Here is a 21,533-nt window from a genome sequence, read left to right on the forward strand (position 1 = left end):
TAACCCTGTGTTTTGTCTAATTACATGTTTGGACCTTGTGTTTTGACAAATGATTTTTTGGACCTTGTGTTTTGTAAAATTGTTCAAATAGAACCCTAAACTCGATTTTGGCCAAAGTTTTCTGAGCTAAAATTACAAATAATTCACCAAACTAACAATTTAAAACAAAAACAAAATCATTTTGCCTAACAATTATGTTGTTATATTCAATTTATCTTTCATCAAAATTGGATTTAGGGTCTATTTGAACAATTTTACAAAACACAGGGTCCAAAAAGGAATTTATCAAAACACATAATCCAAACAGGTAATTGAACAAAACACAGAGCCCAAAAAAGTATAAACTTTAATTATAATAATAATTGAGCTTGTGAATTGACTGAATTTGTATTTATTAATTATATGAGTAATGATATTGTTGACGCCATTTTTCGTCAACAGTGAAAGAAGAGCACGTAAACAATAACTGATAATGGCCAATTGAAATAAGACAATAAAAACACACGATTTTTACGTAGTTCAGCAGTTAAATCTGCTTAGTCCACGAGTCTCTGTTATTAAACTCAAGATTATCTCTGAAAATTCTTAAGGAATGAATTCTTCAGAATTTTCTCTCAAGATTCAGAATTTCGGTCATCTACAATGGAGGATCGCCTCTCTATTTATAGAGAAGATCGAAGAATACTATCCCACATATTTTGGGTAGTTACTATTTTTGTGAATAAAATTAATGGCTTTAAATGCCTATAATCATATATAAAAGGAAACGTCCCCTGAAGACCAGGGGACGTATAACTGACCAAATAATATCCCACGATTCTAGGGGATTTACAATAATAAATGAGGATTACATTTCGTATAGACATCGCTTATATATATTCAAGGTGGTTATTAGGTATCTCCAAGGCTTTAGCCTCCCAGGTTTCCCGTCATCTTTCGAGCTAGAGATATCTCCCGAAGTCACATGGCTTTCGAGATCATATGTGCGTCTAGCTCGGGACCCCTGATCCGAGGTCATCCCTGAAGATGAATGCTTCCCTGGAGCTGCCTTTCGAGATCATCAACACTCCGAGGTCACCATATTCGAGGTCGTCTATGTCCTGCAGGCTTGGTATTTAATCCTTGAGCATATTTCCAACCTTGTGAGTCCACTTGTTTGCGAATCCAAATTTCGATGTCATATTTAACATAGCTCGAAATCTGGGTGTAACAGATATATGTACCTAAAATATTAAATATAATGACGTGGTAGATTTTTTAAATCAATCAAATTTATCTAAGATGTGACTCACTATTTTAAAAGAATAGTAGTTATATATATATATATATAAAGTTTTAAGAGCCAAAACAAAAGGTTAGAGTTCAAAATCCACAAGCTTCTTGACCTTAGTTGAGGTAGAACGTCAAACTTTAGTGAACATAATCCCATGATGATTAAATAACCTCTATTGATCACCTACTTTCCCCATCAACAGCTTTATTAAATTAAAAGAAAATTAAAACAGCACTTAGGTAACATTTTTTTACTTAAAAAAATTAGCAATAATTCTTTTGCCGAAAAAGAAAAATTACACATATATTTTTACAAAGAGGGTATCAAATATCATTGCTATCAATAAAATCGAAAAATGCAATATGTCATGACAAATTATGTTTAAAAAAAAAACAGACGATTTAAAATAATAATTTTTATTTGTTTAGCTGTGAAACAAACAAACAGATAAAGTTTATAAAAATAAAATAATTGATCTCATACTTTGATTCCGTACGTTTTAAATGAATATTCTTATATGGATGATAATTTAAATTATAGAAATATATAAAAGGAGGGAAGGCAATATTAGACATGGAACATTAAAAATTGATATCATATTTTGAATGTTGAGCCAAATGTTCCATTTAATAAATAAATATGACCTTTTTGATTCAATGTATCTGCATTGCCATTCACCATATGAGAATCCGCTACAAATTTCCATTGATTCCATATACCTTTTCAATAAAATCATTAAAATATGTATTTTTTTTCTGTGGTTATGCTTATTGAGAGCCAGTATAGTGGTGTTACATTAATATATGGAGCTTCATAACGTGTAGTTAGGTAGTCATCTATAATTTTTTTTATCATATCAACAATATACAAAAAATAACCTAAATATACTATTTGGACCTTAATTATCCCCCAAATAGATCTAGCTAGATCGTAAAGATCACGCACCATGTGTTTTTTTTATTTAAAAAAAAAAGTATAATTTCTTTTACTAATTTAGTAAGTTCTTTTAATCACAGGACTTAATTTATATTAATCATATTGTGATTTCACATCTAGGAGCTAAGCTATTCTGCTTGTATGATATTCAAAATTTGTCTGTGGAGGTTGATAATATCAAAAAACAAATAAGATTATAAGACAATAATATTGTTATCACTGACAGTGACATATATATATGCACCCAATCCTCCTCTTAAATGAAGATTAGATATTTCTTCAACAAATAATGTCAAGGGTGTACTTGGAATTTTTTAGATCACTATTATTTTTTCAAATTTTATTTATTATATGTGTAGGAGAGTAGGGTAAACCAATACCCAAAAACATCCATACAAAGGAGACAATTAAGAAGTGGGTGAATTTAGGTAGAATAATACCTTTTATTTAATATTATATATATATGTGTGTGTATGTGTATGTGTGTAGTGTGGTTTGTGATATTCAATAGCAAAAGCAGGATAATGAAATCATTGGTCATGCATTTTTTATGCTTCTATGATGGATTTTGATAGCATATTGCAAGAGAAATAATAATAATAATAATAATAAAACAAAGGATTATAGCAGTAGCCAAGCATGAAGCCATGCCAGAAAGAGTGTTTAGGGAAATATAATTCATGGTGTCATTTTCTTTATGTGAACTAAAGTCTGGGTTTAGTGGAGGAGCCAGTAATTTATAATAAATATATATAGTTAGCTTTATGTGCTTTGAGTAAAAAAAAGGTTGTGTAGTGTGATTATATACACAAGAGAGTGTGGACAATGTGTGGTATACATAGGTCTTTTATTATTCCTACTCAAATTATAGTTTTAATTACAGCAAAAAAAAAACATACAAAGATTAAGGACCAGTTTGGTACAGCTGTACTATGGGGAAAAACAGTTGTAGCTGTACTGTGGGGAAAAATTGTTGAATGTTTGGTAAATTATAGATATTAAAGTCTTGTGAGTTAGAAAAGTCGTAGCAAAGAGTGTTTGGTAAACTATATAATTGAAATGCTGTTAAAAATTAAAATACCAAAATAAATATTATATTTTTTATTAAAATAAATTATAACATACTAAATAAATTTTAATATTAACATTGTATCTATTTAAACATGTTAAAATTAAAATACATTTTTGATAAGGCACTAATAAAGTGATCATCAACAAAATTGTTATATTATACAATACACACGTATAATTGTATATATATTATAACTAGTCACCTAGCTAAAAAAAATTATAATGATCATAGTATAATAATTTAGTCATGATATAATCACAAATTAATAAGTAAAAATTAAGTTATGCAAAACTCTCACTTTTTATGTTTTTAATTATTTCTTTTTTTTTTTTTTGCTAAAGCATGAAATTAATGTGTTTGATAAATTATGATTTAAAAATACTATGAGATGCAAAAATAATATTATAGTGTATAATAATTTCTATACTAAACATTTTAAAAAATATATTTATATTAATGTGGTTTGTTAATATAAAATTACCAAAATAAAATATATAAAAATATTTTTAGAACAAAATAAAAATATTTAAGATTCAAATATTGTTTATGTTATTACCATATTAATTTATTTTAAATATTTTAATTTTGGTTACTATATAATAAATAAGTAGATATATTTAGATGAAAAAACACATTTATAGTATAATTTTTTCCAAAAACAACTTTTAGAAAAAGCTCAAAGCTAGCTTTTAGTTATAACTTATGCATAAATTCTTCAATAAGGTATTTTTTGGCTATTTACCAAACAGTTTTATCGCACAACTTTTTCACAAAACAGCTTCCAACTTAACCAAACTGGCCTTAAGACCCTTTGTATTAATTTATACTTTGTGGTGGAGAAGATAAGCAAAAAAAAAAAGTCATCCAAAATAGTAGAAAGAAAAAAATAATAAAAGGCCTTTAATTAAAGAGAACATTTCCCAAGTGCAATAATGTATAGTAGCTTAAATAATGAACATTATTAATAAAGTATTGAAGGGAACACACGCCAACAAAGTACAACCAAAATTGGTTTATAGACTGAGCACTTCAAAAGAAAATGGTTCTAACTTCTAATCACTATAATTAATACCATTAATTAGATGTAAGCTTGATTGAACTTTTTTCCTATACCACATCAACTTACAATTATCCACCACCATTATGGAATCCTAATTCCTAATTAAGTCGGTGTGACTTGACATTGATTATCTCTCACTCTTCAAATTATAAAAATATTCGGCTAAATTTAAGATTTTAGTTTATATAATTAAGGGTTTGTCCTATTTTGGGTTCCTTTGTTTTACATTAATTCCACGATGGACTTTTTATTATAAAAATTATACATATATATATAAATATATATATATATATTTTGACTCAGTATTGTTAAATGGTTAAAAATGACCCCTAAATATGAATTCGATTAAAATAATTTTGCCTTCAGGTTTTGTTTACGGGGGTTATTAACTTGAAAATTGTGTGGATTTGTAACGGACATTAATCTATATAATGTTATATTTGAAAATATTTCAACTTAATTCAGATTCAAGAGACTATTTTTAACTATTTTACAAAACACATGGTCCAAAAATATATTGTTTGAAACAGAGGATTCACAGTGAAATTAAGCGAAAACATAAGAACCCAAAATAATATAGTTCCTATAATTAAATTAAGGGAAATTTACAAAAGATACTCAATTAAGCAAAAATATTACAATTATACGGCTACACGAGTATTTTTTCATTTATATAGTCTCAGTTTATTTTTTTTTATTTTTACGATGTTATGCGAGCAAACTACCATGGAGCAGCGATTATAGAGTCTCCAAATCCAACCTGGAACTAATCTTATTCTTATGTACTATATATATATATATATATATTTATATATGTATATACGAATTTGTTTCCTAATGATTGTCTTGAACCATGGTTGACGTCGACATACCCTCCACGATGCAATGGCAACGATTTTTCTTCATCAAATTCACCAACACAAGCAGATGTGGCCGAAATCCTAAGCAACTTATTTTTTTTCATAGCAAGTAGAAGAGTCGGACCGAGATTTATGTCGAGAAGAAATCGCCACCAAGAGGAACTGGTCGGAGCCGAAAAGAATGTTATATATATTCTGGATTCTTATATTGTTGTCGCCGACTCACTGGGGCAAACGAAGAAACAAACAAAAAAAACTTAATATAAATATATATATATACATGTATCGTAGGAAGGAAGATAAAATGGAATCATGGGAATTGGTGTGGAAAAAGTGTGTGGTCAGAGTTTTAAAAAAACAAGAAAAATAATAACATTTTTTTGTCTTTTTCATCATTGCATTTTGTAGTTTAATTATATATTGCTAAAAATTATATGTAAATTTCACTGGGAGCAATTTCAAAAATTCAGAAATATTCCTACAATATCTACATGAAATATGAACATTTCTAATAATAACAAAAAAAAAAGATAAATACTATGCCTCTTTGCATATTCAAGAGATTGTGTTTCTTTTTTTATGTGTGATTTTTTAGTTTATTTTGTACTTTTAGTGTATTTTTTATAAATATAATATTTTTATTGTTGTTGTGCAAGTTGATTTATATATGTATATATATATAATAGGGAACGACTACAATGCATCACATTTTTTTGCAACACCGGTGCATCCTTTTTTTATTTTCGGCACCTGGATAGATATAATCCCAAATTTTTTTATATGACGGTGTACATTGTAGGTATTTAGAATATCCTGCAAATTTCTAAGAAATTTTGAATAGTTTACAAAGCCAAAAACAGAGTTCAAACTGTCAAATTTTACACGCGCACACAAAAAAACAGGCACGAGTGCAATAGACAGTTTAGACCCTGTTTTGGTACCATAATTTATTCAGAATTTCTTGAAAATTTGTAGGATGTTCTAGATAGCTATAATGTACATCATCATATAAATTTTTTTGGGATTATAACTATTTAGGTGCCGAAATAGAAAAATGATGCACTAGTGTTGCAAAAAAAAGGGATGCGTTGTAGTCGCTCCCTATATAAATATATATTTAGTTTTCCTATAATTTTGGTTGATGTCTATTTGATTTCAAATTGAGTAAATTTTTTATAATTTATTCCATGTGAGTTTAGTTGTTTTTGTGTTGTTTAGATTTTTGTATAGATGTTTTCATGTTATTTTTTTAGTTGTTTAAGTTTATATATAGTTGTTATATTGTTGTGTTGATGTCTAATTATTATTTAGTTGTTTTCAGATATATTTTGATTTTAAAAAAAAAAACATGTTAGTATGATATGGGTTGACTTCTAGCTGTTGTCCAATTGTTGTTTTTTAGTTGTTTTTTAATGTGTTAATATATAGTTGGTTAATGTTTAGTTATTTTCCAATTGTTTTTTTTTTTTAGTTTATTTTGGATATATTTTAAGTTGTTTTGAGATATATTTTTAGTTTATTTTTTACACATTTAAAAATGCAAGGAAAAATTGTTTTGAGGTTGTTTTTTTGTTGTTTTTTAGTTTATTTTGAGTTAATGCAATGAATTGATGTCTAATTTTCTTTTCAACACTGTATTGTTGTGAGGTTGTTGTCGTGTGGTATTTAAGTTGCTTTTTTGATATTGTATTGCAGTGTGTTGCTTTTTTAAAATGTAAGCATGAGTTTTTTTATGTTGTTTTTGTGTTTTTTTGTAGCTACAATAGATTGCACTGTGTTGTTGTAAGGTTGTTGTCATGTTGCTTTCTTGTTTTTTGTTTAACGTTATGTTTTGTGGGTTGATATTTAGCGTAAATCGTACTTTTATAATTTTGAAACATTAAAAACGTATTTTTTGAAAACTTAGGTTGGTAAAAATAATAAAGGATCGTAAAAATGTAAAAGAAAAATCTTAAAAAGTGGGTATTTATGAAGAAAAAAAACCACTTAAATTAACCTCTAAATAAAATATATGGTTAGTGTTTTAAAAATTATACAATAAAAATATATATATTTTTAATTTTATCTTATTAACTATCTTTTAGTTTTTGAGATTTAAAATTGGATAGATATTTTTATCTTATAATGTTTTGTTTTTATTAAATTTGGCTTTTGCTATTATTAATACACTAAGTAAATTTATGGAAAATATGGGTAAGACACATTGGAATGCTATGAAATGGCTTATGAGGTATTTGGTTGGGTATGCATCCACGAGTTAGTTTACAAGAACCATGGAAATAATATTGAGGTGAGAAGCTTCTTAGATTCAGATTATCTTGGAGATAGAGATACAAGATCTACATCAACTTACTTCTCTTTCTAGTGAATGGAAATTGTGTCAGCTAGAAATTGTAGTTACAATTTGTGGTTGCTCTCTGGGCCAGTCCTGAAGTATTGGAGGCTTAATGCAAAATTTAATATTTTTATCATATTTATGTATAATAGGTTTTTTTTTTTTTTTTAAATTAGGATCCTTTTGTATAGAAAAAAAAATAATGATATTTTTCTAAATTTTGGGTTCCTTTTAACTGAGGCCTAGGTACAGGCCTGACCCTCCTCTAATCGGTCTTTTGTTAATAAAAGAATCAAGGAAGGGCTATGGATGCAAGGAATGCCAAATAAATAAAACCTCTATAAAAGAAAAGCAACGGTGTACTTAGACAATCAAAGTGTTGTCTATTTATGCAAAAATCTCGTCTTTCATGATAGAAACAAGCACACTGAAATAAAATATTATTTCATCAGGGATAAAGTTACTCAAGGCTTGATCAATATAGAGAAAGTTCCTACTAAAGATAATCAAGCTAACATGGGAACTAATACTGTGACACTTAGCAAGTTTCATTCTTAAGGTTTATTGGGCCCTAGGCAGAAAACAAAATTTGGGACCATTTTAATAAGAAAGTATTGCAAAAATTAACAAAATGGGCATGGTGCAAAATGACCCTTAATGTTGTGTGAAAGTAAGTAAATGTCCATGTTTTTAATTTTGTAATAAAATAGCCTAATTATCTATTTAATATCACATATTACCAAATACACCCTTTAACAAATTACTATTTTATTCTAAATATTTTAATATTATGGTATATGTATATTAGTTTTGTTTAATTAGTATTTATTTTGAAGTTATTTTGATTTTTTTTCGTTTTTTATGGGTTGTTGAATGATATATCATACCACAAAATATATATACTGAGTTGAAAAATAATATACCATCAAAACTTACAAAATTATTACTCAAAAATGTATATATTATGCTAACAAAGTTATATACTACCATTAAAATGTATATACCATGATACAAAATTATATACTACCACTATATATAATAAAATAGAAATTAAATATCACAAAAAAAAAATTATATACCATACCACAAAAAACATATACACTAATTGAAAAATAATATACCAACAACCTATAAAAAACTTAAAAAATCAATATAACTTTAAAATAAAAACTAATTAAACAAAACTAATATACATATACCACTATATTAAAGTCATACAGTCTTAAATAAATAAATAAATTATATAAAAGGGCAATTTAGGTAATCAACAATGTAAAAGGGTCATTTATCTACAATTTTAAAAATGAGGACATTAGCTTCTTGATGGATTTATTTTGGGTCATTTCCTATAATTTCTCTTAACAAAATATAGTATTTTAACTGGTATTTTTTTAAAAAAAAAATTGGGCCCTTGGGCTAAAGGGCCCTAGGCGTGGGCCTAGCCTGCCTTTTCCCAGGACCGGCCATGATTTCATCACTTCCTGCACTAAAATTATGCATCAAAACATTATACCAATTGACGTGACACTGTTATTAAAATAGTGAAGTCGTGCCTGAAATAAATTTAATTGGTTAAATGAATCTACCACGTCAGTTGGTATAATATTTTGGAGCATAATTATGGTACACATATCACTACTCAAACTTGATAAACGTTGACAAAAGTTGAAGAAAGGTGACAGAGAACGTGGATCCTTGAGGTTGAACATCTCTGCAATTTTTTTGTTATTGGGCAACTGAGGTGGAATTGTGAAAATTCAGTTACCAAATAACTGGCTTTGTTTCAACCAGTTAATTAAGTTGGCTAAACTATTGTTTAGTCCATGTGTTTAGTGTATAAGGGAGTCTCTCAACATTGTTTTTACTTGCAACAGTTTCTCATTTTGTTAAGGTAGTCAAAAGCAAGAAAGCTCGAGTGTTTCGGTGTGTGAAAAACTAGAGTGCTGAGAGTTGTGAGAACAAAGGGAAAACTTGTACAGGGTTGTGAGACTTGAGCAGTTGAGAGACTCCATTTTCGTTGTACTGATTTCTTTTATCATTGCAGAGAAGATCAACTCCTCAAGAGGAGTTCAAGAGAATGTAGGTTCAATTTGAGAGTCTCTTTTGCATTTCACTTGGTGTTCTATTTTATGTTCTGTTCTGTTTTTGGTTTCTTGTTTTTCCTGCTGTCTTGCAAGTGTAGCTGTCAAGAAGTTGAATCTCTACATACAATAATTCTAGTTGTAACTTCCATGTTATTTATTGATATCAATAAATATATGTAGTTACCAATGGGATAAATAAAACAATAGTTGGGCAATTACATTTATGATTGCATCGCACAATTATAGTCCCTGAAATCGCACTTTTATGGTGACATATAAGTCACTTGTTCAAACCAATTGTATTTTGTAATTACAATAATGAACTCGTACAGGTAAATTTTATCGTATAACATATAGAGAAGTAGCCAATAGAAAATTAAAAAACGACACATCAAATTTGTGGAATCGAGATGACACGTTTCTTTTATGAATTATGCGACGTCGTTTCTTTCATGAATTATACAACGTCGTAGCCAATAGAAAATTAATAAACGACACATTAAATATTATGCGACGTCGTTTCTTTCAAGAATTATGCGATGTCGTTTCTTTCATGAATTATACAACGTCGTTCCTAACTCTCCTCGACCGCTCTCCACGACCCTTTTGGATAACATAAAGGAGTACTCTGATTTTTGTTAATAATGAAGCGAATCCATTGTCGCTTCACAAGAGGCAATAATTCCACTCTAACTTAATATGGCTTTATCTTTACATTTATTTTATTGCTCTCTACTCCATGTGAACTACCAGTATCAAAAACACCGAACGATGATTCGAAACGCCAACGTAGACACGAAATTTACAATAAATTTGTTTAATCTTATGAGAGAAGTAAATTAGAATACAAATAATAGAACATACAAGAACATCAAATAAGGGAATGCTATCAAAATTACTAATCCCATTTCAGCAGAAACACAGCCGGTCAAGTTACAAGATGTACAACAATCTCAACAAAAAACCAAGATGTTTTGTGAAAGATACATAGAAAAATATTTTCCTAGTCTTTTCCATCTTAATCATAGGGAATTTGAATATACGCAGCATCGCAAACGAAAGGGATGTCAGCATACATACCAGCAAGAGAACAGCGCAAGCATTCCAAAACCGTAAAAAGGTAAGCAAAGGCAACCCCTGTCCAGAAATGCATCCCCACTTTTCCCCAGTACAGAGCAAGAGGCATCCAACGACTGACAGTTCCTATTACCTGCAGCGCAATTTCCAGTAACATTCCCATCACTACATGAAACCTAAAGAAGTGAGGCCATTCCTTTCTCCTCACGATTCCAAGATATGCAACAAAGAAGTATGCCATCAAGAACCAGCTTGGCAAACTTCCAATGGCTGTAAGAAAAGGGTACGTTGCAAATTCCAAGTCTTCTAGAAAAGGATGCAGGTGATAAGCTGTCTCAGCATACATCCAGGTTTCATGGAGGGGCATTAAATAAGGAAGACATGCCAACATCCTCCACCACCATCTAGGCTTCTTAGTCATTGGTGGGAACCTAAAACTAGAAGGGACATCCTTAGCTGCCCTAATAGATGTAACTGGCCGACAACGCTTTGGTAACATGGGGATGGCACGCAACAGGCTACCTTGATCCCCACTTAAGCGAGGAGATGATCCAGCAGAAGATGAAGGGGTGGCATCCAAGAACTGATTCTAGGAAAAGAACCCTTACTTTGCAAATGAGGAACACATAAAGTACCAGAGCCATGGATCAAAGTCTTGTTTGTTCTGATATTTATATAGAAAGACCCAGTTGGCATAGAGCATCCATTTAGAATCATAGTCGCACACCTGATCAAGAAAACCAACTTCTTGAGTACAAAGGATCCTAGTAGCAAAGCATATCCGCTTTATTAGGAACTAACTCAAATTATAACCATATTAAAAAGTAAACAATGCAAGTCATGCTTCAACATGATCCACTCAAACAGAACTATGGCAATGAAACACAAATGCTTAAAGACTACAGTAAAATAATACACATACAAAAAATTATTTAAAAAAAAAAATTCAAAAGTTGTTTCTTTTGCCGCCTTTGATAATGATTAGAGGATGACAACTCATCTTCGTCGGTCAATGCCTATAAGAATTTGAATCAGTACAATCTTAGTTTTGGTATCAAATAATTACGACAATAAAAGCCGTTGTTAGGCGATTACATTGAAATCAATACAGACACAAATGATATTATCAACACCTAGTGGGCCTTTGACATTTTACTTTATTTAAATTGGCTTATATTGCAAAACAAACATTCCATACGATTCATGCCGTCAAACATTACTCTTTCAATCAAATTGGAGCAAACATATTTGTCTGTCTCGGCAAATAGCTCCCAAACCTTGAAACACTCTCCCTAATAAAACAAAAAGGCATAAAATTCCACAACAGCTACTTCTCCATCAAAATTTTTTTCTTCTTTTCCTTATATTTATGAAAAATAAAGAACAAATAAAATTGCAAGAATAACAAAATAACAACGAGAGAGTCAATAAATACTGCTAATATATAATCTATTGAACTCACATAAGAAGAAATTGAATAGTATTACATTACATGGACCAGGGGAGGCCGGCGCTGAATGAGGGGAAGAGACCACGAGCAGCCGGCGAGAGAGACCAGGGCAGCCATGGTGAGAATGATTAAGAGTCCAGGGTTTCTGAAAATCTTTTTCTTGATAATGATATATCCATCCGATTCTTTCTTTCGATCCTTTCCTCCTTTCCCGTTGTCCTCTCCGATAACCCTCAGCGCTAGTGTTGTTGTAACACTGGGCCTCTCCCATGGAGAATGGGCTTTAATATATTGGGCTAAAATGGCCCACTTGGTAGCCCAGCCCATAGAGAACTTAACATAAATAAATGTGAAAATTACACCTAGTACCCAATTTAAGTTAACTTCTTTAATTTTTACCCACCTTTTAAAACTCTTAGATTAATACCCAAACTATTAATGACTCTACCCATTATACAGTGGTCTAGTGGAACTGACAGTGGAATATTATTTAAAGAGGGAAGTAAATGACACGACAGAGGCAAAGATTGAGATTTTTACATTGGACTTCTAGTAGTGTTTTAAGGGTAATATGGGAAAAATGCTTAAAAAAGTGGGTAATATTCAACTAAATATTATTAGTAGCTATTTTTAGCTAACTAATCTTAAAACTGGGTATTTTTCAAGTTATCCCCATAAATATGGGAATCTTAACTAAACTTAACATATATATGGACAAAAAAATAATTAAGCTAAATATGGTAATACACGGTTAATACAAAAATATAAATATGGAATTCCCACAAACTAAACAAACATATTCCCATAATTTTCTCGCCCACTGCCAATCAAGAAAAATTTTGTCCGCGTACAGCAATTCATCGACCATTTTTTCCGATCACAGCTTCATATTCTCCATTGTTTCCGATCAAGAACTGGTGGCTGCTACTCTCATCATCGTCTCTGATCAAAATCCGATCAAGAATTGGTGGCTGCTACTTTCATCATCGTCTCCTTTCTCCAGTCATCCAATTAAAAATTCAATTCAATTTCAGATCTTCTTCTTCTTCTTCTCCGGCAAATCTTCTTCTCTGATTACATCCCCTGCTTTTACGTTCGTTCACATCAGCAAAAGCAGAAATCCATCAACTTCTCTGATTTCTCAAACAGGTAAGCAAATATTTCTTGAAATATACGACATGCAAAATATTTACACAAAAGAATCTGCAAATTACTTCCTGATAAAATTCTTGACTCAAATTACTTGTTTCAAAACTTTTTTAATTACACACGTGAAACCAGTTACATCACAAAAAAGTTCAACATTACATAATTCAAATATTACAAAATAATATAAAAATAACAACAAAATAAATACAGAAACCAGTTACATACGAAAAATAATAATAATAATATTCTGCATAATAAATTATCATGAAAAATGTAAAAATACAAACTGATTTACGTTTATGAAACCAATTACACAATATAATTTTAACTTGCATATTTGAAAATAAAAATAAAAAGACAACACATTCACTAAAGTAACCAGTTACACACACAAAAACAGAATTTAATGCAACATAAATAATTATGGAACCTGGAAAATAGTTCTCGATTCAGTAAAAGAAACCAATTACTAAAATAATTTTAACATTAATAATATTCATTCACTAACACAACCAGATACATTTTAAACATCACTAAAAATTATGTTGTGCTATATTGCAGATATGGAAACCATAATGACATTGACTCGTTTTGGAGGAAAATGGACAGATAGATATCAGTATGCTGAGTACACCATGACTGGACTGATAATACCAACAATTTGTTCTCTAAACAATTTGGTTCATTTAGTGAAAACTGAAATAAAATGCAATATTCAAAATATTGAGCTGAGTTACCAGTTATCACCAGGTATGCCACCAATGAAATTACTCACTGACAATTCAGTCCTATTCTACATTGAGCTGAAAAAGAAGCAAACTGAAGTAACTGAGCTACCACTATGCATCACCACTGTTGATCAAACAATAGCTGAAACTGTTCAACACACTACATATGAAGAAGAAACACAAAAACAGAACACAGATTTAGAAAAGCTAGTTCTTCAACTAAACAATGAGCAATCAGCTACAGAATTACAATATCACGAAGCAACCTACATGAGAAATAACCAGGTACAAACGTTCCTAAATACTACAGACATAGCTGATGATGTAGCAGAATTTATCATAGAGAGAACAGAAGAAAAAGAAAAGAAGAAACTGAAATTATAACTGATCATAAAATTTTCAAAGTTGAAGAAGGCCAGATTTATAAGGACAAAAAGCTCTTAAAATCTGCTCTATGTTATTATGCTATGATCCACAACTTCCAATTCAAGACAAAAAGATCTGAACCAAGAGAGTACCTGGTAACCTGTGTGGATGACAATTGTAACTGGTTACTTAGAGCTTCAAAGTTCAGGAAAACAGAAACATTTAAAATCAGAAAGTATGTAAAAACTCACACCTGCTCCTTGGATATCATTATGGAAGACCACAGGCAGGCTAATTGCAATGTCATTGGGGAACTAATAAAATCAAAATACATGTTAATAAAGAGAGTACACACACCACATGACATAATCAACGACATGCTAGATGATTTTGGTGTTTCAATGGGGTACCAAAAAGCCTGGAGAGCAAGAGAAAAAGCTTTAGAATTGGCAAGGGGAAACCAAGATGATTCATACCAAAAACTTCCCATCTACCTTCACATGCTAAAAGTCTCGAACCCAGGTACAATTACACACCTGGTTACAGACAATACAGATCACTTCAAATATATGTACCTAGCATTTGCAAATTCCATCAAAGGATGGAACCACTGTAGGCCAATCATTGTGATAGATGGAACTTACTTGAAGACATCATTTGGGGGAACTTTATTCACTGCTTCAACAATGGATGCTAACAACAACATATTCCCATTAGCCTTTGGAATAGGAGACTCTGAAAATGATTCATCATGGTTATGGTTTTTCACAAAGCTGGAGGAGACATATGGAGAAAGAGAAGGTACTGTTTTCTTCTTTATATTCTTATTGAAACAAACTAAACTCATAAAATTATCAGTTTAATAATAATCCAGCAATAAAATAGAGAAAACAGTGTAAAAAAAAAATAACAGTCATATAAATTAATGAAACCAGTTACTCAGTTAAGACATAATAACCAGTTACTCCATTGTGATTTTGCAAACAGGTATGGCAATCATTTCAGACAGGCATAAAAGCATAGAAAATGCTATAGACGATGTATACCCAAAAGCTTTCCATGGAGCATGCATATTCCACCTGTTAAACAACATCAAAGTCAATTTTGGTGCCATGGGGAGGACCTAAACCTAAACTTTGTCAAAGCAGCAAAGGCATACAGGGTACAATCATTTGAGCACTACATGCATGAAATAGACAAGATTGACACACGCATAAGACTGTATTTACAAAAAATTGGATATTCAACTTGGTCTAGATGCCATGCTCCAACAAGAAGATATACAATGATGACATCAAATATAGCTGAATCAATAAATGCTGCATTGAAAGCTGCAAGAACGCTGCCAATCACTACAATGATGGAGGGCCTTCGAAGTTTAGTTCAAAAATGGGTATGGAAAAATGGTAACGAAGCAAACGGAACATTCACACAAGTAACAACAGATACTGAAACTGTGCTTAGAGAAAACTTTATTCGTGCCATTAAATTTCAAGTACATGACATATATTGAGCACTGAATATTATTTATCAAAACTTTTAGTAACCAGTTACTCAAAAATATCACAGTATCCAGTTTCTAACATGTGTTTCTCTACTAAAATAAACAAGTCTTCCCAGTAAACACTATACTGTACCAAGTTGTGGTTGAACAGAAAGGAAATTTTTTGGTCAACCTAATGGAGAAAACATGTGAATGCAAAAGATTCCAACAAGACGAAATACCGTGTGCACATGCAATAGCAGTATTCGCCAAAACACGGCTGAAAACATATGATTATGTTGCTGATTACTACAAAACTACAACTATGAAAGCAACATATGACTCAACTGTTCATCCATTGCCAAATGAAAGCAAATGGACACTGCCAGAGACTTTAAACATAATTGTCCTACCACCAAAATCAAGAAAACCACCAGGCCGCCCTAGAAGAAAAAGAATCAGATCTAGAGGAGAACCAAAGGTCCAAATAAAATGTGGAAGATGCGCGCAGCAAGGGCATAATAGAAAACACATGCAGGAATGAACCAATCCCAAAGCTGCGAAACACAACAAAGTTAAAGAAAATAGACAAATAATTTTCTAAAGAATAGATATACTACAATTTCAATATTTTCATTTGATGTAATAAAATTGTATCCTAATGTTTTCTACTTCAATAAAAGTACAAACTTTTTAAACATTTTACATTTTATAAACTTGATACCCAACTTCATGGTTCCAAACACAAAGATATTCCAAATCTGGAGACTCAAGTACCTGGTTACAACACATATTATAGAAAGAAAAAAAACAGATACTATAAGTAAATTTAACAAACAACTACATATACATGTAACCAATGATTTAAAAACCTAATTATATAACCACAAATCTTTCACAAAAAACAAAAAAACATAAGATATTCAAAATCTGAAAATTCAAGTACCTGGTTACAACACATAAAAATATATATAAAAAAAAAAAGCAGTTACTATAAAAAAATTTAACAAACAACTATATATTAATAAAACCAACTACTTAAAAAACCTAGTTATATAATCACAAATCGTTCACACAACAAACATAAATAAATCAAAAAATAATTAAAAAAATAGAAATAAAAACTAAAGAAACAGTAACCAGTTACCTGAAACATATAGCTTTTACAATCTAACACAGAAGTAACCGGTTACACCATCTTCATACAATAATAATCGAAACCTATATGAAAAAAAAACATGTACATAACAATATCTTCACACTTTTAAAAAAAAAAAATCACCAACTCTATTGAAAAAAGAAACATACACATTAAAATAAAATACATTAAAAAAACTTTATATTAAGCCAAAAGTTGAAACCAATTCTTTACATTGACCAAAAAAAAAAAAACCATACATAAGTCTAGTACTAAAACAGTATCCAGTTACAAACCACAACTTCACTATTAAACAAAGAAAAAAAAAAGACATGGTCATTAGTACAGCTAAAAAAGAAAAAAACTCCAACATCTCTTCTTATAATTCCTCCTCCTCTTTGATTTCTTTGATGGAGCATCATCTTCTGTCTTGTACCCACCAATCTGCTTCTTTTTTGCATGACTACAAGTTAATGGCAAGATAATCACGATAGGTAGCAATTTTGGCAGCCATGTTCTTCGGGATGTCATCAATCTTCCCATGGATAAACAAATCAGCATACTTGATAACAAATATTCCACAATCATTGCAAAAAAAAAAAAAAAAACACAAAAAACAGCATATGAAATTATTTAAAAACAAACAAAATAGAAAAATAAACAACAATATACAAAAAACCAGTTACTTACTTATCCTCTTGAAATGGCAAGTTTTTGGCAAAGTTAAAATCAATTGGATCCTTCTTCCCAACAGAATATGGACCAACATTCAAGTCCAAATCTTTCCTAGAACAATAAAAATCAAGAAAATCTAGAAAATATGGTAAAACAACAGAATAAGCATTCACATATGGCAAAGCAATACTCTCATTCTTCTTCCCCGTCAAAGAATTGTAGACAGTTAACATCCTACTCTTAATGGAAAAGTGAATAAAAACCCAATGCAACTGAACCTTCACATGCACAGGAAAAAGAACATGATCCACATCCACCCAAGGAGTGTTACAAAACAAATATTCACCAATAATGTAATATGAAATTAGGTTATCAAAACGAATGTTGCTTGAATCACATTTGGCTGCCACAAAGTTATCATACAAACCCTTGATAGTTGCATCAAACCAAGAGTCTGTAGTTGTAACCCTCTTGTTCAAACCATCAATCAACTTAATCTTCTTCCTCAAGTAATAAAAACATACATTTATATGCTACAAAAAATAAATAAACATACAAAAGTTAGGCACCTGGATACTAGCCAATATATAATAAAAAAAACAAGTTACACACAATGCTACAAGAACCTGGTTACTACCCATAAATAATAAAAACAATTTACACACAATACTAAAAGGAACCTGGTTACTTGTCTTAACCATGATCAACAACAAAAACAAAACATCTAAACAAACAAATACTAATTAATAAACATTATACCAAAAACCTGATTACTAGCTAATATATAATAAAAAAAAAACACAAGTGACACACAATGCTTCAAAGAACCTAGTTTCTACCCAAAATTTAAAAATAATTTACACACAGTACTAAAAGGAACCTGGTTACTTGTCTTAAACATGATAAAAAAAAAAAACATCTAAACAAACAAATACTAATAAATAAACATTATAACAAGAACATGGTTACTTACAGTGTCCATAAGGTCCTCCCCACAAGTTTGAAGCTTGTAAAACCACATTTTCTCATAAATTTTAACAAAAGAATAATCCATTGGGGGATTGATAATGTTATTGACATCAGAAAATTTCTTCTTCCTTCAAAACAAAAAATATATATATATATTAACAAACAATTAAATATCAAGAATAATAATATTAAACAAAATATAAAAAAACATACTTATTCTTAAAATTCATTTTATCCTCAATCCAAGAAATATAATCCAGGCAATCATTCTTTGAAATATTCTGCCCAATTTCATTTTCAAATGGAAGCAATCCTCTAACAATCACCACTTCCTCTCCCTTCCTCTTCACAGTTTCTTTTACTTCAGAAGAACCAAACTTAGTAACAAAAGGAGATTTGACATGAGTACTAGGTTTAGGCTCCCTCTTTTCAATAGCAACAGGAACCTCATCATCATCACCAACCATCACAACCTTCCAATCATCCTTACTTCCACTAAATATCTTTTCTCCTTCTGCATACTTAACAATTTTATCAATAACACTCAAAATCTCTGGATCCACATATACTTCTTCAAAACTTAAACCAACTGAACTGAACTCAGGCTTCTTTGTAAAATCCTATAATGAATAAAAATAAAATCAATTACAACAAATTCAATTTAAAATAAAATAATACAAGAAACAAAAACAAAAATAAATTACAAAATCTTATCTCCTCACACAACATTTGACAAATCCAACACAGAATAAACAGCATCAAAATTTTCATTTAAATCATTCTCAACACCCTAAAAGAAATAATGAAACTGGTTACAACATTAACTGGTTACACTAAACAACTACAAAAACACAACATACTATTAAGAGACATAAACCAGTTACCTTACTACCATCAGACTCTTCAGCTGAATCATTTCCACAATCCTAGCCAAAAAAAAAAAAAAACAATCTGGTTACAACTAAAAATGGTTAAAAAAAACAATAAAGCATAAAAACAAACAAGTTACCTTAGAATCATCAGAAATAGGACTGGAAATATTATCAAAATCAGCTGGCTTTTCCCCTTCATTAAAACCAGCACTTTCATCACTTGTATTTGCAACTTTTTCAGAATTTTTTGCAACAAATTTTGCAATCATTACAGATAAATCACTGAGTTTCCCCATGAACTCAGATCTCATAACTGCAATGTCACTAATAATAGTTTCTTGGCATGCTTTTATTGATGAGATTGATTCACAAATCAATCTCAACTTTTCACTATCAACCTAAAAAAACAAAATAAAATACTTTACAAAACAGCAAAAAAAAAAAAAAAAACATAAAAAGAAATCTATAAATTTCAAAACAAAATAATATTTTTTTTTAACTAAAACAAACAACAAAACTAACCAGTACCTGGGTACTCGGACTACTGTCTCCATCTTTAGCACACACCTTCAGTAAGTATAGAGGCTCAAACTTAAACTTCTTTACTGCCAGTTTCTTTCTCTCCTCAGAAGAGGGATAGACATTCAGGATAGTCAACTGAATAAATTAAAAATATATATATACAAAATCAAGAAATCTGGTTACCATCAACTGAAACCAGGTACACAAACAAAAATCCAAAAATGAATAAAACAAATTTAGCAAGAAACCAGTTACAAAACAAAAAGATTATACCTTTTGATTGTTGAAAACCTTTCCCACCAAGTTTGCATAAAAGGCATTATCTGTACTCTTCCAATTCAACAAACGTGGAAATTTGTTCCCACCCCGTTGACAAAACTCAGGACTCAACTCAGCTATACTTTCATATATCCATATAAGAAAAGCAATGGGAAACCCAAGAAGTTTGTAAGGGTGAAGGCCAACCTTCCCATCAACGAACAGTCCATCAAAGATTTTATTCCCACCCTTCAAAGCAGTTTTCAAATGAGAAAACTCCTATCCCATACAAACTTGCCAAAACTAATATTTGCTAATTCAGAAAAATCTCGATCAACCATCTCAAAAAAGAAATCATCAACCAACTTATCACTAGTATAGCCGTACAAATAGTTAACTAGGATATGAACTATACCCAATTTGACAACATCCTCATCATCAACTAGATCCTTACTAATAAAAGCATTTCGTAATTCAGACTTTGACACCTTACCAACAAAACGGCCAAATATTTTTTTCTTAAACAAAACTTTCTTTTTTTGAAAACGACTTAAATCAAAATCACCATCACATCTAAGACCTGTAACTAGAGCAAACTCTTCAATAGAAAACCTACACACTCTACGACAAAGCTTAAACCACATTTCATCTTCCTCCCTCTCATGAGAGACCTCTCTCAATAATACAAGCTGGGCAAGTTGAGTTTGGAAATGAATATCACATACTTCTAAAAAGTGCCCAAATGGGGTCTTCTTAAACAATGATTTCTGACTTTTCGTCAACTTAGATTTTAAGTCAGTAATGACACTCTTGTCAGTAAAATGTTGAACCTTACTACCAAACCTCTTGGAGGGGTTTATCTTTAAATGTGCCAGCAGAAAAAAAACAAAACAATTAAACATGTAACCAGTTTCAAAAAATGTAAACATGAAAAATTGATAAGTACTTTACATTTATAAAACCACTTATATGTATTTAACTTTGTATGGTTGAAATATACATATAAAAAAAAAACAACTCATTCACTAAGGTAACCAGTTAAAAACTCATTAAGCAAAATCGTTCACTGTTATCTGCAAAGTAACCAGGTACATATGTAACCAGGTACACATGAAACCAGGTACAAAAAAAAAACAGTTTAACAAAAAAAAAAAAAAAACACAACAATAACAATAAAACAAACACAAAACAGAATTGAAAATTATGCAAATTAACTACAAATCTAC

At 30.4% G+C, this 21,533-nt stretch overlaps 2 protein-coding genes and 1 pseudogene across 2 annotated transcripts; 1 reads left to right on the forward strand and 2 right to left on the reverse strand.

Moving 5' to 3' along the window:
- Window positions 1–10,496: 10,496 nt before the first annotated feature.
- LOC133804451 (protein TIC 20-I, chloroplastic-like) lies at window positions 10,497–12,390 on the reverse strand (annotated as a pseudogene).
- Window positions 12,391–14,491: 2,101 nt separating this feature from the next.
- Window positions 14,492–15,903, forward strand: LOC133806587 (uncharacterized). The gene is made up of 3 exons (XM_062244676.1): window positions 14,492–15,191; window positions 15,378–15,471; window positions 15,648–15,903. Exons 1-3 carry the CDS (start codon window positions 14,492–14,494, stop codon window positions 15,901–15,903), a joined length of 1,050 nt encoding a protein of 349 aa, XP_062100660.1.
- A 1,584-nt stretch (window positions 15,904–17,487) lies between these two features.
- LOC133804966 (uncharacterized) lies at window positions 17,488–18,914 on the reverse strand. Its single transcript, XM_062243065.1, has 2 exons — window positions 18,660–18,914; window positions 17,488–18,219 (listed from the first exon to the last, which is right to left on the reverse strand). The coding sequence occupies exons 1-2, from the start codon at window positions 18,738–18,740 to the stop codon at window positions 17,698–17,700; spliced, it is 603 nt and encodes a 200-aa protein (XP_062099049.1). The 5' UTR covers window positions 18,741–18,914; the 3' UTR covers window positions 17,488–17,697.
- Window positions 18,915–21,533: the final 2,619 nt, after the last annotated feature.

Source organism: Humulus lupulus, chromosome X, assembly GCF_963169125.1.
Source record: "Humulus lupulus chromosome X, drHumLupu1.1, whole genome shotgun sequence".
Lineage (NCBI taxonomy): Eukaryota > Viridiplantae > Streptophyta > Magnoliopsida > Rosales > Cannabaceae > Humulus > Humulus lupulus.